Source organism: Drosophila eugracilis, unplaced genomic scaffold (genome assembly GCF_018153835.1).
Source record: "Drosophila eugracilis isolate 14026-0451.02 unplaced genomic scaffold, ASM1815383v1 contig_445, whole genome shotgun sequence".
Lineage (NCBI taxonomy): Eukaryota > Metazoa > Arthropoda > Insecta > Diptera > Drosophilidae > Drosophila > Drosophila eugracilis.
This window is the reverse complement of record NW_024573311.1, coordinates 2,417,230-2,433,057: the sequence shown is the minus strand read 5'-3', so window position 1 is coordinate 2,433,057 and position 15,828 is coordinate 2,417,230. Positions and strand designations below refer to the sequence as shown.

At 42.1% G+C, this 15,828-nt stretch overlaps 4 protein-coding genes across 4 annotated transcripts in view; 1 reads left to right on the top strand and 3 right to left on the bottom strand.

The window, feature by feature from the left end:
* Positions 1–576: 576 nt before the first annotated feature.
* LOC108104144 (solute carrier organic anion transporter family member 74D) lies at positions 577–3,546 on the bottom strand. The gene is given in 9 exon segments (XM_017210045.2): positions 577–1,072; positions 1,150–1,566; positions 1,569–1,834; positions 1,889–2,082; positions 2,147–2,640; positions 2,707–2,959; positions 3,020–3,261; positions 3,319–3,343; positions 3,345–3,546. Coding segments are annotated over 9 exon segments (2,244 nt in total). The 5' UTR covers positions 3,540–3,546; the 3' UTR covers positions 577–914.
* Positions 3,547–5,287: 1,741 nt separating this feature from the next.
* LOC108104145 lies at positions 5,288–7,287 on the bottom strand. Its single transcript, XM_017210046.2, has 5 exons — positions 7,153–7,287; positions 6,998–7,103; positions 6,696–6,945; positions 5,991–6,602; positions 5,288–5,862 (listed from the first exon to the last, which is right to left on the bottom strand). Exons 1-5 carry the CDS (start codon positions 7,248–7,250, stop codon positions 5,651–5,653), a joined length of 1,278 nt encoding a protein of 425 aa, XP_017065535.1. The 5' UTR covers positions 7,251–7,287; the 3' UTR covers positions 5,288–5,650.
* Positions 7,288–7,691: 404 nt separating this feature from the next.
* On the top strand, positions 7,692–11,442 carry LOC108104041 (solute carrier organic anion transporter family member 1A1). The gene is made up of 5 exons (XM_017209875.2): positions 7,692–7,903; positions 7,968–8,156; positions 8,828–8,984; positions 9,185–10,482; positions 10,549–11,442. The coding sequence occupies exons 1-5, from the start codon at positions 7,837–7,839 to the stop codon at positions 11,337–11,339; spliced, it is 2,502 nt and encodes an 833-aa protein (XP_017065364.2). The 5' UTR covers positions 7,692–7,836; the 3' UTR covers positions 11,340–11,442.
* A 2,043-nt stretch (positions 11,443–13,485) lies between these two features.
* The window catches only part of LOC108104042 (protein bunched, class 2/F/G isoform), an 89,758-nt gene continuing 87,415 nt past the window's right edge, over positions 13,486–15,828 (bottom strand). The window contains 1 exon segment of the mRNA XM_041819098.1: positions 13,486–14,867. Within this exon segment, the coding sequence (XP_041675032.1) occupies positions 14,406–14,867 (462 nt within the window). The 3' untranslated portion in view covers positions 13,486–14,405.

Here is a 15,828-nt window from a genome sequence, read left to right as displayed (position 1 = left end):
TATCAATTAAGCACGTTGAGCAGTCCCCTAAGTTAATTTAATTAACTTATCAATACTTAAATCGAGGACATATTTAATGAAGGACTTGAACCAGCTTTTGACGCTTTTCGCAGCCTCCTACGAATCGAACTCGAATGATAATTAAATCATATTGTAATAAAACTAAGTGCGATATAATTGTTGACAACGCGGAAACTTATTTAAAATGTTTCACACTCACACTCCCTCAACACACACACACACACTGACACTCAACCAAATCACACACGCAAAGATGAAACGGAAGTCGAGAACTACGCCACAGAGGAACAGGAGCGATCGTAATAATAGAAATTATATAGACAAAACGGGAAATTTATACAGAAAACGAAATTCAAATGTATTATTATTATACATATACGTATGAAATGAAAAAAAACAAACGATCTGCATAAATTTGAACATTTTTTATCAATAAAAGTGAAAGTGAAAAATTACAAAAAAAAGATGAAAACCAAACGAAAAAAATGAGTGATTTTATTTCTTTATGGATTATTTATAGATGGAAAATCGGAAAAAGAAATTATTACAGCTGCATAATTTCAAACAATTTTATTTATATACATACGTACAAATAAATTCTTTTAGTTTTCTTTATTAAACTAGACTTGGTACAGTAACTTGAACTTAGGACGTAATAAAAATAATTAACAATTGTACATTGGAATACGACATTGGATAGTGGAAGTCCAACACCGAAGATCCTATCATATAGCTGGAAAGTTTGTACATATGGCTTTGGATTATTGGCTTCGCCCGATCTTTGTCTCTTTACAATCTTTACAGGAACTTAGTCCTAGGAATGAATCTGTAGTGTGTATTGTACGAATCTACTCCTTATAATTGAGTATCACGGATGGGATAGCCTTTTAGTATTATTCCTGGTCTGTTTTCTTTGCCAGGAGTGGTGTGATAGGTTGGTCCCTTCTGTTGGCTCGCTCCTCTTCCTTGATTTCCTTCATGCCATAAATGTCCAGAGTCCGTCCGTAGTACCAAACTAGATAGTCAAAGAATAGTCCCATAAAGGTGAGAACTGGAAGTAGGAGGGAGATTTCAAGTTTAAAGGGTGATATAATATTCTATGTGTATATTTTTAACCTTAATACTTACTACAAGACAAAAAGTTGAGGTAATATCGGAATCGAGTCTGATCGTAAAGCTGGCAGTTGCCATTGCCGTTGCAGGTCTTCGTCCACACTAGGCACGTGGAGTCGATAAGCCGGCCGAAAATGATGGGACCCGGTATCAGAGCCAGCAAGCTAATCATCATCAAAGCCAGACCCTGGGCAAAGGACTTGTCCTCGAAGGCCACAGCTCGATAGTTGACCAAAACGTTGCCCACTCGACCGGACGAGCCAAACCAGCTAACGATCATCGAGGTGATTGAAAAGGCCCAAAAGGCCCAGTTGCAGTTCTTCGTACAAATTCCCGGCCGTAGCACCGAATCGGGAGTGGATCTCCTGGTTCTCGATAGCAACTTCTCCTCGAAATCATCCTCATCCTGATCATTTAGGAGGGGCACTCCATCAAAAAGCCATCAAAGTCAGTAGTGCTATCCAGTTCTGGTTCTGGAGTGGGTTGCAAAAGATTCAGCAGGCGTTGGGCTGCACTCTTGGGGGGAGTGTCATAAGCAAGACAGCTGCAGTCCTCATACAACTTAGAGGTGGCATTGTAACCTCGGCATCCGGCATGGCAGGCTGAGAAGAAGGTGGTGTCCGTTGGCTCGTGGCAGACGGGTGTGTAACTGATGCCCTCACAAGAGCAGTTCATGTTGCAGGAACTCGTCAGGTTCAGTCTGTGGGAAGAAAAACAATTAAATGAATTTTTATATATATTTCCAGCTACTTACTGTCCCACATGGGTCATGGAGAAGGTGTCCGGGCAGTAGAGGAAGGCGTATGAGATTTGTCCCAAAATAGAAACTCCACCAACAATCACGTTCCACATCAGCACCTTGCTCACATGGGGCTTCTTCTTGGACAGCACCACACCGGAGCCAATCAGACCCACGACCATGCCGAGGATGGAAATGGGACCAACGATCTAAATAAAAATTAAGAACACTTTTTACAAAAACATTTCTTATAAAAAAAAGTATAGCACCTACAATAGTGGCACTTTGAGGGTCCTTATGGAACTGCACCTCCATGTATTTGGTGAGGAAGGTCATAAAGCCGGAAGCTCCTAGGATATAGAAGACCGCCGAGAGGATGTTGAAAATGAGCAGCTTGTTGCGTAGCAATCGCATGAGAGCGCGTGGGAAGTCCTTAAGCTTTGGGAGCTCAGCATTTGCCCCCGCTGCTGCTCCAATGGTATCCAAAGCTGCGTTCGAAGAGAAACGGCTGCTCAGGGAGAGATTCTCCTCCCGTTTGAGCTCCTCCTTCGTCTGTCGCAGTGCCAATGGCAAATGAGAGTTGGTTCTTGGCCCGTCATTGACCTTAGGCAGCTGTTTGGGGAACAGACCGATGAGTCCTGAGAAAAGACACATCAGGGTGCCCAGAATCACCCAACCTAGCCACCAGGCTCCCAGCCAGCGAGGATCCTTTCTGTCGATCAAAGGAGTTTTGGTGGGATCAATGAAGGTGTTTAGCGACAAAAACCCTATAGTGGCACAGAAAGAATAAATTATTTATTAATCGTTAATTATTTAAACTTTTTAAGTCTCACCAAAGAAGAATCCCACGATTGGACCAACCATCCTCAGTGCCATGGCCACCGCCAGCATCAGGGGAGTGTTTGTCTTCTTGGTATTATCATCGAGATAGGTCTGTCCCAGGGAGTAGTACATGGTGTTGCCCACGCCCAGCACAAACTGTGAGACAAAGATGAGCACCAGTGGCACGTAGGAAAAGACATCATTGCACTCGTCCTCCTTATTACCCGTTCCACAGAGTTTCTCCGTCTGCACAACACTGATATTCTTCATAAAAGAGAAATCGTTTAGAAAGATATTGATAAAAGGGCAGTGAAAGTAACTAACCACCAGGGTCTGACCATCATTAGAGGTGCCATTTAGGAGGCTCTCCTGGTACTCCTTGGTGAACTGCAGAACCTCGTGACCAGCTCCGTAGATAAAGTGAGGCAGGACGAGGATGTAGCAAGACAGACCACAGAAGACAATGCCCCAGGCTATCCAACGAGGTCGGTTCCGCTGACCACCGATATAGGACAGGATGAGGGACAGCAGGATTTGAGAGATTTCATTTCCGCTAAGAATAATTCCTAAAAAATTATGCACATTAAAAATGTTTAAATTTATTATTCGTCTTTTTATTTTACCTGTCGTTTGACTGGGAATCTTGAAAGCGCTTTTCCAGCGTGGTGAGGGTGACAATGAAGTACATGTAGGACATGGCCTGAATTGTGCCGAGTAGTCCGTAGACGCCCATGAACATCTTGGTGGTGGCATACTTCTGCAGCCAGGCCGGATGCCAGTTGGCCATGCCGCACAAGTAGTGCCCGGGTGGGGGATTCGATCCCCGACGTTTCACTTCCGTCATCTTCGATACCGTACCGCCTTCAACTGCGGGATGCTAGTGTCTTGTCTATGTGACTCTCAGCGAACCATCGATTTCAGGCGATAAGATTGCGGACACGGCTTCCCGATTGATAGTGAAGTGATAGCCAAACAGTCTGCAAAGGGACAGAGCAAAGGGAGGGGTATCTTGTAAATAACGAGTGCCTTAAGCTTTCCAGGAAAGGATTTCATTGCCGGAGTGTATTTCACCACGCTCTCTGAAACTTAAAAATCACTCCCGTAATCATGACTCTCGGGATCCAGAAATCTTCAAATATCGTTTAGGGCTTATAAAAGTTGTTGATAGGGAAATTCGTGGTATTGATTAGGTATCGATAATGGCACCTCTTCAAGATCACATTGGGTCTAGGCCGAGGCGATTAGATAAACTGGTTCTCCTTTGCCAAACATATGATATCTTTATTGTCCGGTTAGCTTCTATAAACAGCAACATTTACTTCATAACGATGACCACTGAGACATCTCTTTTAGATTGATCATGCCACCAGCCAAATTGCCTTGGATTATGGTCTATTGAAAAGACCTTATCGTGTGTTTTTTAAGGAAGCAGCTCTTTATCCTAAAACTATGATACTATGACATGCGAAGAAAACTCGCTTGAAAATTCTACGCACTTTTAAGAATAAACTTCCCTTATCGACAACGGTTCTACCTTGAGTATCAATCATAATTACGACTTTTTGTGGTTTTCGAACCCACAACCATTAACTGAAATCAGTTTGATGAACTCCGGGAATAATGTTTGTAATGTAATTCCTTGCTTATCACTTTATTGAATAAAAAGCCTCTTTTATTGTGACTCAGACAATTTGATGCCAATTTTATTTGTTGACCGCTTTCCATTTATTATTAGGTATGCCAACAACAGTTTCGTCTGGTATAAGGAGGCTTATCAAAATTTTGATTTGAAATTTAGAAGTGACTGATTAGTTAAAAAAAGCGGTTTGGTGTTTCCTAGCAGTAACTGCTTATTCGCCATGCTTCTTCAAAACAAATGGAAAAATACATACTAGAACCATGCATAGAATTATTTATAATTTGTAACTATTAAGACTAAACTTTTTAAAAATATATCATAAATCAGAAATATTACTATAAAAATACCTGTTAATGTTTCAACGTTCAATACTAGAAAAATCTGCAAGTTTTCCATAAAATTCAAATTCAAATTGAAGACGGTAAAATGAGCTTCAGCTTTCCAATTATTTTTAATTGACCTTAAATATTTAGATAGAAACCCCTCTTAAAGGCGTCTTCAGAGATCTAAAGATGCCCGGCGAGGACATTATATTGAGGTTCCTTCCGCATATCAAGCTACAGCTACCCCAATGTCGAACGATGAATGCCGCCCCGATATCACAATCGAACCGATTACCAGACAGGTGTACGTACGTTTCAAGAGTCGAGCGATGAGTTGCCTATATAGTGCGCATTATATCAATTGCCAAATGGTAGTCACACTCGTTAACCGTACAATCTAATCGGCACTTATGCGATTAATTAAATTTGCCGTTTGGAGTTCCTTTTTCGCAGGAACTACTTGTGCTGCATTGAACAGGTAGTAATAGTTGGACACGGAGGCGTTGGCTATGGCGGAGATAGAGATCCGTACCGAATCGAGGCGCGAGTAAAACTGAGAAACGAAATTTGAAAATTCCCAGGCATTCCCGCCGTGTCCGCTTGACAGTGCCGCCAATCGAAGCCTGATAAAGCTTTATCAGGCCATAAAGCCGAGGGCGGGAACAATCGGTTCTCTCATCGCTGCTCTGGCCCACGTGCATATCAAATATTTTTGGACATATCTGTGTACTATGGCTTATCGGACCTCTTTGTTTTCTTCGTGGAGAGAGTGGGGATCAGTGGAGACTTCAGCCGCAATACAATACAAAGCGAACAATAAAAGAACGCGACAATGACATTATTATTACGATCTCTAACCCCCAGCCCCGACCCACACCCCCACCATTCGCAACCCCATGCGAATAGAATTGTAAGCAAGTGAATTAGCAGAATGTGTAGACTACTATGCCGCATGTGCATCAAAGAGTGTGGACAAGGGTTGACACCAAAGTTCTAGGTATCCGTCTTGATGTGCAGGTCAGGATCGCTGGCTTTCTGGAGGTGTGAGTTCTGGCCAATGGCAAGTAGCATAGACATGCCGCTCCAAAGTATCCCTACGAGGATCAGTACTACGAATATGGACTGCGCCAAGCTCGGCGACATAAGCGTAGAACATGACCAGCAGGGCTTCACCTCATACTTCTCGTCCTTGCCGCTATTCGTATCTGCAAAATATATCGAAATCATCTATATTAGTTATAGCATTTTGTTAAATAAAGATAATAAATTATAAAAAATATTTCTGCGAAATTTAAAATAATTTATATCCCAAAATTCCACGTTTACCACTCACCTTCTAAAATGATGTCCAGGTAAAAGTCGAAGAAAGTTAGTCGCACCGCTTCCAAAGCATAGACCGTGATGTCCGTGCAACAAAGACTGAATTCATAACCGAAGAATATGAGGTCACGGGGGTAGTGAGAGGAATTTCCGGCGACGATGCGGGTAAAAAACCAGTTGCCATTCGATGGAACAAACTCCATAAGTAGAGGACCGATGCTTGTGTCCAGAAAGAAAACGACGCCATCGATCATGTCGTGGCCGTTGAGGAAGCCCACTTGGATGTCCTCCCTCCCATAGGTGAGGGTTATCTCCGTTCGATTGACGGGGGTCAAACGTCCTCTCCGCTCCATTGTTGCCATCAGGATTTCTCGAAAGGATAAGACAACAATTTCGTGACGCAGAACGGTCCTATTATCAATAATACTATAGCCACGGTGGAACCCGGTATCAGATCCATTTGATGCTCCACCCGAGTTCTTTGATGGCTCCGTTGTTTTGGACAGTGGACGACTCTTGTAGGCTTTACGACGCTGGTAGGCCTGGTCTTCCTCCGTATAAGCCGTATAGACATGAACCACGGGGCAATCGCTGAACTGATAGGTTGCCACGGCCATGGCAGCGTCTAAAGTAATAAATATTAATTTACAATGTTAATAGATCATAAAAATTTTCTGCATTTATTAACAATTATATTGTTTTTCCAATAAAAACTCACCATGTGCAAGGACATTGCGATCGTTAAAACTGAAGGCGTGTATCTTGCCTTTTTCACAAGGCAGCTCCATTTCCACCTCCAGTTTCCTTATATCCGTGATGACTGGGTGGTGCCAGGTAATCCGACTGGTTCTCCCACGAAACCGTTCAACGGCCTCCAGAGGCTCTTCCACCTGGCTGTAGTAGTTCATGGGCTGAATTTTACTTATGTAGGGAAAGCACGCCTCACAGTTTATATCCTTGGCAGCCAGCTAAATAATAAGGTTTTAACCATATAAACACTTTAATAGTCTTATGAATCACCTCAGAGGCTAGGTACATCACTATCATATTGTCCTTCTCCAGGTTTTTTATTATCTTGTTGAACTGCTCAGAAGTAACAGGACGAAACACACTCGTACCTTTAGGACTTCAAGGGAGTTACTTTTAAGGGATTATATTATTATTACCATATTTACGTATCAGCGCCCCAGATCAAGACTGGCGGAGAACTGGTCACTTTTGCCGAAACCAAAGAGAAATTTACTAGCAATAGGAAACTTATTAGGCAATACATCTTGAATATTTCTCTTGACCTTATGAAATTTCAAGTAGTTTCAAACTGATTTTAGGCTTAGTTAAGGTATGACACATAATTCCGGCTTGCTTTTTTTTATAGGTTAATCCTGTATTCACAATACACAATTGCTCTCTTCAGGGATAAAAAATCTATCTTACTTAACCTTATTTTTTCACCTTTTCTGATGGATAAACTTTTCCCACAGTCAGGTTTTTGGTAATTACGATCTTATTCCTCCAACAATGCTTAGACACTTGTTGCTTCAACATGTTGCTAATGATCCAAAAGTATGCGTAAGCAGTGGCAATAAAGTTGCAATCAAAAAACAAAACAAAAAACCTAAAAACGATAAGATAAGAACTAGCTTATCACAGAAATGACGGAAAAAGAGAGAGGGAATCGGTTCTGGCCATGTAAAGCTCCTCAGTTCGCTCCCATTCTTCTTTTCGAATAGACGTTAGTGCGGTCTTAACGCGGTTAAAATGCCAACGAACCAGGGCCACTAACTAAATTAATCAATGACCAATAACAACAAGCGAGTGAAGTGAAGTGAAAATAACCGAATCCGAAATCGAATACGAATATGGCGCACAATACGCGCAACTCCGATTTATCGCAGATAGCGGTCAATGCCAACAATATACCCGATGGTGGGTGACCCAAATCGCATTTCGATTTCCTATAATTTATTGAGAATTTTCTTAACCCAACCAGATAGCGTTGATTGCGGCATCAAAGGTCTGGGCTGGTGCCGCGGTCCTGGATGCCAGAAATATGCCAGACTGCGCACCTTTATTCTGGTCTTGGCCATTTCGGGAACACTCCAGGGTGCCTGTGAATCCTACTTCCGTGTTTCCGCCAAACAGGCCGCCTTCCAATTTGACTATAGTCCGCTGCTAGTGGGTGAGTAAGCACTATTATCGCAAAAATGGGAAAATGCTAACATGGCCGGGGAAAGATAATTGAGGTGTTGGCCCGGTTCTACGTGGAGATTTCAAGTGGTGTTATCAGTTGTGCGATATTCTTGACGATTACGCTCTATTTTCCTACCTGTTACCCCTAGGTCGAAATTGAATATTAGTCGAATTTATTGAAAAGTTTTAGTAAAAGTCTTTATAAAATACAATCAGATATAAAATATGTAATTGACTAATTGAGCAAACACTCCCAAAATACAAGCAATAGCACAAAAATCCGTCAACAATTCACAGTACGGCTGATAAAGAAATCTAAAATAAAATAATCAGCTTTACGTCTCTAATTGGGAGAGTGGGTAATACTTATTCGTCATCGTTTTGTGAGGGAAACAATGCGTAATCGTAACAAAAGTTGTACGTATTAAACATTTTTTACTTTTTTTGAAAACGACAAAAAAATTCACTAAACGGAAGTGGCTTTCTCTCAATCAAAGTGCGACTTCAGATATAGAAATAACTTTTTCCATCATCGCGTTACTCATACGTCACGTCTTCGTCAGTGAATGGGTTAGATAAGGTTAGCAAAGGGACTCACCAACACTTTTTTAAAACACCTGTACGTTTTATTTACACTTCATTCTACTTTAAAACACACAGATTGGCTTCTGGTGGCCAGCGGATTGTTCCAGGCCGTGTTTGCATTAGCATTTGCCTACTGGGCGGACGTCTATCATCCCATTAAATGGCTGGTGGGAACTCTGATGTTCCAAGCAGTCACCTGTGTAGTGGCTGTGATTCCCTCCAGTATGAACTTGTGAGTAGCTACTGAAATTTGTAAAACTTATATAATTGGGAGTACAAAGGCAGACCAGATATTAATGAATGTTTAATTGGGATCAATGTCCAAAATGTAGAATCAAAGCAACGTATCAAAGTCTTAGGTTTCCGCAGGAGGAAACATTACTTAAAAAATCGATCCATCTACCTTTACTAATTCCAAAAAAATTATTTCAGTGCCGAAGGTGTCAAGGCAAAAGATGCTCTAGTAGATGCCAATCTGTGCGCTACATCGCTGGCGCAGTTCCAGAAACTCACGCTGACCGAGGCCCAGAGCAGCACCCTCACTCTTGCGATGCTTTTCGTCCTTCAGTTGGCCCTGGGAATGGGTGGCCTGGCGTATTACACTATAGGAGTGAGCTACATCGATGACAACTCCCTGTCGCAAGATAGCCCGGCGGTGATAGCAGCTGCACTGGCTGCCCGCATCTTTGGCCAGCAAGCGGGCTCCTTTCTGGTACTTGGAGTGGGTTTGACCAACGTGGGATGGTGGCTTGGCTGGGTGATACTGGCTCCGTTCATTTTCGTCGGAGCTGTGCTCTTGGGATTGTTTCCCAAGCGTCTGCCCAAAACGGTAATCCACCAAGCTGCCCAAAGGATCATCGAGCAGTCTAACATGCGAACGTTTGGCAGCCAGTTTTCCACTTACCTGGATGACTCTGATTTCTGGCCATCGCTTAAGAGGCTTTTCAACAACCGCCTACTAATGTTCAACCTACTGAGTATTATGTGTGTGCAGAGTGCGTTGGTTAACTATGGCCTCCAGGAGGAAAGCTATCTGCAGAGCAGGTTCTTCTTGCCTTACAACGAGCAGGATGGCTTGACTGCGGAGTGGAGATCGGCCTTTGTTTCTTACTTCCTCAAGCCCCCAGTAATGGCGGTGGGAATGCTTGTAAGCGGTCTTATTATTTCGAAGGCTCAATTATCTGCCCGTAAAATCACAGGCATTAACATAGCTCTTAGTATACATCTGGTGGCCATTTTCGTGGGCCTGGTCTTTGTTCAGTGCGATGTGGGTGCTATTGCTGGTGTGGAAGGTGGCAAGTTGAAGCAGCCCTACTGCTCCAGCCAGTGCCTGTGCACCCCCACTGCCTTCATGCCTGTCTGCCCGGAAAACAGCGCCATCACTTACTTCTCGCCCTGCTACGCTGGATGTACCAAACAGACTACGATTAATAGCTTCGAGCTGTTCGAAGGATGCAGCTGCAGCGCTGATCAATCCCTGAACTCCACTGGTCAGATGAGGGCCACCGCAGGAGCCTGTAGCGCCGACAAGTGTCAGTCGGCCATCATCATTTTCCAGATCATGAGCATTTCGGTGGCCTTCCTAATGGGTGTGGGTGCCATTGGCAAAACGTTGATCACCTTAAGGGCTGTCCTGCCACAAGATAAGACCTTGGCCCTGGCCTTTGAACTGATGATCGTGGGACTCTTTGCCTATATTCCAGTTCATCTAAGCTACGATATAGTGACCCGTAAGTGCCTCAGTTTAGGGAAATTTTAATAGAATACAAACTAAATGGATTTTTTGTTTCGACTAGGTACCACCTGCGTTTACTGGGCTCCCAACTATGAACGTTGTCTGCTGCGGGAGACGCCCAAGCATGGCAATATCCTTGATATCCTAACAGCTTCTTTGATCTTGGCCAGTGTGATCTTCGACATACTCGTATACATCTTTGCCAAGGGATTGAATCTGTACAACTGCAAGGTGACGGATAATAATTACACGCCCTCGCTGTATGCCCCAATTCCGCACGAGGATGCGACTACTTCGCCCAGTGGTCCTCGTGGAGGAAGTCCTGTGACCACCACAACCACTTCCTCGCCCATGCAACGTAGGGATGCGCCACAAGAGCACCAGACGACTTCAGTATTTAGGAATCCCAGTTCTGTGACGACATCGTCGGGCGGAGCCCAGAGCATTGTGGAGCCCAGTGAAAGTGGAGTAACCTATGCCCAGGTGGTCTTCCCACCAGACAGACGCAAGCCAGATGACGGTAGCGTTAGTCCCAAACGTTTGGCTGTACCAGCAGATGTTCCATTGCACCATCTCTCCGAATCGGATGTTCGCAGTCAGTTGGGGAATTTGAGATCTTTTAATCCTCCCAAGCAGGAGGCCGACTTGGGTCGCGATACCGTAGATACCGACAATGTGGTGGTCACACAGCCTCAAGCACACATTCAACCACAGGTCCAAGCAGTGCTTCCGCTCCAACAGGTTCACCCTCAAGCTCAGGAGGATATTTCAACAGATACTATGATTCAGCAACTAAATCATCAACGGCAACCCGAAGACCCTAGGCCACAAAGCCCCGAAACGGACTTCTGAGGAGGCCACACATAAAGTATTCTAAAATGTTTTAATTACAATTCTTAGCTTAAGACCGATCCAATGTGCCAAGACAAATCAAATAAACAAACAAATAAAGTTATTCTTCATTTCATCGTAAAACCATTTAAGTGGTAGATTTTGAAAATCGGAAATCTGATTAAAGGCGATGTAAAGATGTTTCTTCCCGCATAATGCAAGATCTTTAGGTGATTAAGGAGAGAGAGTAGTATACTTTTTGGCTGAATCGAATAATTTTAGATCTGCTTTCTAAACCAAACAGAATGAACCTAATTTGAACGTATTGCACACTTTTCAGCGCATCACTATTGACTCATGTAAAAATCATATACTGTTTGTGTTTATTTGAACGAAACATCCAAAAATGCATCCAGTATACTTGTACTAAATCCATAAAATATCCAGCTATTTAACTAGTTTTTAGTTCGACTTTAACATCACTTAAGATTTCTTGAATTACATCGATGTCACAAATTTTTTTTAGTTTTTGACGTTTATCACTGATCGAAGCTTCTGTTTAGAAACCTGAAAAATACAAAATAATCTCCGCTGAAAGATTTTCGAAGACAAATAAAAATCAAAAGTGAGATTTTGGTTTTCAATATAATTTTATTTTTTCCTTTATTTTAATATAGGTTGCTTGCAGTTATTTTGTTTAGATTTATTTTAATTATTCTTGCGCTTACGAACTAATTAATAAATTAATAGTTAGCTTAAAAAGAGGCTTAAGTCGTAAAACTCATAGGAGAAAAACTAAACATGAAACGCATGAAGATGGTTCTTTGAATTGAATTGAAAATATATGAAAAACATAAAAGGGAAATACTCAACAGAATGAGTTCGGGGGATGGCATTAGTCTTGTCCGTCCGTCCGTCCGTTTGTCTGTCTAATTGGTCCTTCCATTGCTCCTTGCCTCGTAGACTGCCAGTTTTAAGCACTTTTCGATTGGAGTATTTTTTTTTGGTTTTACTTCACATTTTAGTCTTCTTTCACTTTTGATAGTCCTCACACTTTGATGTGTGGTGAGTCATTTGCTTTTCTTTTCTAAGCCACGCTAGCCTTAGACAATTTCGAGTCTCCGCAGGCTGCTTTGTGTGTGGCATTGTGTCATTGGGGCAGGATCTATTATGAGTCACCTGCCCCTTCCGAATAAGTAAGTGCTCTTGGGCATTCTACAAAACTTGGCGTCTACGAGGCAGTCAACTTCGGACTGGGGGACAACTCTGGGATAGAGCTAGTGTCCCTTTTAGGTAATCACACACTTCCATCTCTTCATGGCTGCAGCAGCAGTTCAGCTTCTTTTCAAGGTTCATATTCTGGGTCTGTCGGTCGTAGAGTGCGGGGGCGGTGGCGGGATCGGGGCCGTGTGTTGGGGTAAACGAATAAAGATTAATGTGAAGAAAATCCTATAACAGATTTCATATAAACATGGAGGAATTTTCAAACTAAGGTTAATACAAAATTATCAACTAAATAATTATAACAAAAATAGGACGAGTTCTTCTTCATCTTATAAATTTCGATATTTTCTTCTTGTTTTCTTTTTAGTTAGCTTTCATATGGTTTGCCATGGGTGTTCTTTTTCTTCTTTATCGTGACTTTAGAAGTTTGTTCTCAATTTAAAGTTCATTTTAGTTTTACACAATATTTACAGGTATTTTAGATTTTTGGGTTCTTCATTTTGCAGATAGTTTTAAAGTTTAACAAACAATTTTGATAAGCTTTCATTTTGTTTGGTTGTTGTTCTCTATCATGTTTTTGCATAGCTATACAATCTTTAAAAATATATAGCTTGAGAATATGCTAGAATTACTACAAATTTTCTACGTGTTTTGTTTTAGTTTATCGATTTGTTTAATTTGAAACATATTCATATTTTATGATGTAGTTAATATTAGTTTGTCAAAAAAGTCTTGCGGTATTTTAATATTATATAAATACCGCAAGACTTTTTTGACAACCTAATAGTTGCTGTGTTTTGTTTTCTTTTTTTTTACAGTAAGTGTAAGAATTAAAAGTAAATTATAAAAATAGCAGCTGGCCTTTCTTTTGTTTCATTAAATTGTATTTTTTGTATTTATCGATCAATGTTTGAATATGTTTGAAAATTTGAATCCTACTTTCCTGTCCTTTTTCTTCGCTCCTCTGGTTTATGCTTTTCTTTATCGTTTTTTACAATTTACATCTTATGTCTCTGACTGCACAATGCAAATTATCACATATTTTTCATATTTAATTTCCCTTCTGTCCTTCTATTTCTTCTGTATGTGTTTATCCCTGGCACTCTATTACACTTTATCGATTTGTATTTGTATTTCTGCTGCTGTTTTTTATTTTTTTTCTGTCCGTCTCTTTGTTGGCCAAAAATTCTACTTTCGTCAAGTATTATTTTGCAGCCAATTTTAGTGAGTGGTTGTGTGTTGTTCTAGATGGGGTTTGTTTATGATTTTCATGTTTTTATTGGTAGCGTTAACAATGTGGAAACAAACGGGTAAACAAAAATAAAAAGTATTAAACAAAAAAGTTGTGGCGCAGCAGCGCGATGTTAAAAAGAACACCTACATGTATACTCGCTTCGAGTTAACAGCGGACGTTAACAGCGCCAGCCGCAGTCGCTGTTAGCGTGCAGTCTATCTGTGTGTGTGTGTATGCATGTGTGTAATGTGGTATGTGTTCTATATGGATGCTTGTGTGTGTGACATGTGTGTGGTCTGTATGTGTGTTAAACAAATATCACAATCGAGAAATTAACAAAACGGCGGCTGCAGCAGCTTTAACAGCCAGCAACAACATAACAGTCCTTAACGACAGGTTAGCCTAACATGAGCTTAACATGTAGGGGTATCTGTCGATTCTTCTGCTGTTGTTGTTGTTAGTGGCCTAATACTTTTGCTGCTCTCCTCGGCCCCGTCTCATCCGGGTAAGAAAGAGACCAGGCTGAGTTTACATTACGGTTTTCATTCTTAAAAAACGTTCATTTTCCCCCACATTCCAGAGCGTGGGCGCTTAAAAAACAAACACTGTGTTCTTGGCCACAGCAGCGCTTAGGACATGGGACCATTGGTTGTGGTTACCGCTGTTGCCGCTGCTGACGTCACCTGTTGCTGCTGCTGCTGCTGCTCCACCGATACCACTACTGACTCGACTGCACTGCCACCGTTCTCGGCGCTGCCGTTGGGAATGCTCGTGGGGACCACCGCTGACGCTGGACTGGTGGCTAATCCCGTTACCGCTACCGTTCCAGCGGTCTGCTGCTGACCGCCCTGTACTGCCTGTCCCGCGGCAGTCGTTGCCGCCGGCGCCGCTTGAATGGCTGGCGTGGCCGGGGGGGCGGCAATCTGTAGCTGCATCTGCAACTGCTGCAGCGTCTCCTGCGGGATGTTCGACTTGAGAATGTTGTTCTCCAGCTCCAGCTTGTTGATCTTTTCCATCAGCTCGGAGATGCGCTCTTTTAGCACTTCCACCTCCTCGCGCACCGCTATCATGAGATGCGACTTGACCAGATCCTGAAAATACCAGAGAAAGTTGTCATAAGTAAGGTGTTAAATGCAGTCAGTGAGCTTGTAAATATATTCTTAAAGCAAATGCATAGTTAAGTCTCCCATCATATTAGAGATGATAAGTTATTACATGTTTATTGCGTAATCTGAATTGGTCATCAGAGCGAAATATAACAACGCCACTGATTTTTTAGTCATATAAGAAGTTCTAAAGGGATTTATTCTGACATTATCTGCGGTTTACAGCCTCAGCTTGGGTACACTTTTTAAAGTGCACTACTCATAAATATTTACCCTACAGATTAACAGTGGCCCACTGTTAGCTCTACTTACATCCTGTTGCCACTTGTAAAAGAGCGTCGTCTGACTCATTGCAGAGATTTAACATGGCCCACGGCTGGGTCGGGCCATTCATAAATCAAATTTTGTGCCAACGGCATGGCGAATGTTTGCCCAATGTGGCGTGTTCGCGTTACATATATATATATATATATATAGTACATATATATTTTGCTTTATTTGCTGTGTAAATGTAAATGTAAATGGTTCCCCGAAGAATCAAATGCTTTCGTGTCATTGTCAATGCCACAGCCGCAGAACACGTCATCGAGACCGAGACCAAGACCGAAACAAAACCGAATCGGCACACAACATCCATAGCCATAGCCGTGGCTCACCTGGCTGCCATGCACCTTGTGAAAATTTAATAAACCCATTAAAGAGGCAGCCAAAAGCTGAAAGTCGAATGGAAAACGCGTGCAGGCGGCGAATAGAATAATCGCACAAGCGTTTGTGTTTGTTCCCCCTTTTTTTTTGTACTCTGCATTTAACGGCACGTGTTGAGGTGATTTTTTCCCATATTTAATGTGAAATGTCAATAGACCTAATGCCCGTGGATGGCAACAATAGTAAAATGGAAAGGAAAAGGGGTGTTATTTGGTTTTTGGGTTGGAAAATGCTGACGACT

Bases quoted from the DNA above. Each gene is read 5' to 3' on its own strand.
- LOC108104145 (XM_017210046.2), bottom strand. From the start codon at position 7,250: ATGTATTGCCTAATAAGTTTCCTATTGCTAGTAAATTTCTCTTTGGTT. The intron at 6,946-6,997 runs GTGATTCATAAG...CTTATTATTTAG, and splicing joins TGATGTACCTAGCCTCTGAG to CTGGCTGCCAAGGATATAAA. The intron at 6,603-6,695 runs GTGAGTTTTTAT...TTATTACTTTAG, and splicing joins TCGCAATGTCCTTGCACATG to ACGCTGCCATGGCCGTGGCA.
- LOC108104041 (XM_017209875.2), top strand. From the start codon at position 7,837: ATGGCGCACAATACGCGCAACTCCGATTTATCGCAGATAGCGGTCAAT. The intron at 7,904-7,967 runs GTGGGTGACCCA...TAACCCAACCAG, and splicing joins TGCCAACAATATACCCGATG to ATAGCGTTGATTGCGGCATC. The intron at 8,985-9,184 runs GTGAGTAGCTAC...AAATTATTTCAG, and splicing joins ATTCCCTCCAGTATGAACTT to TGCCGAAGGTGTCAAGGCAA.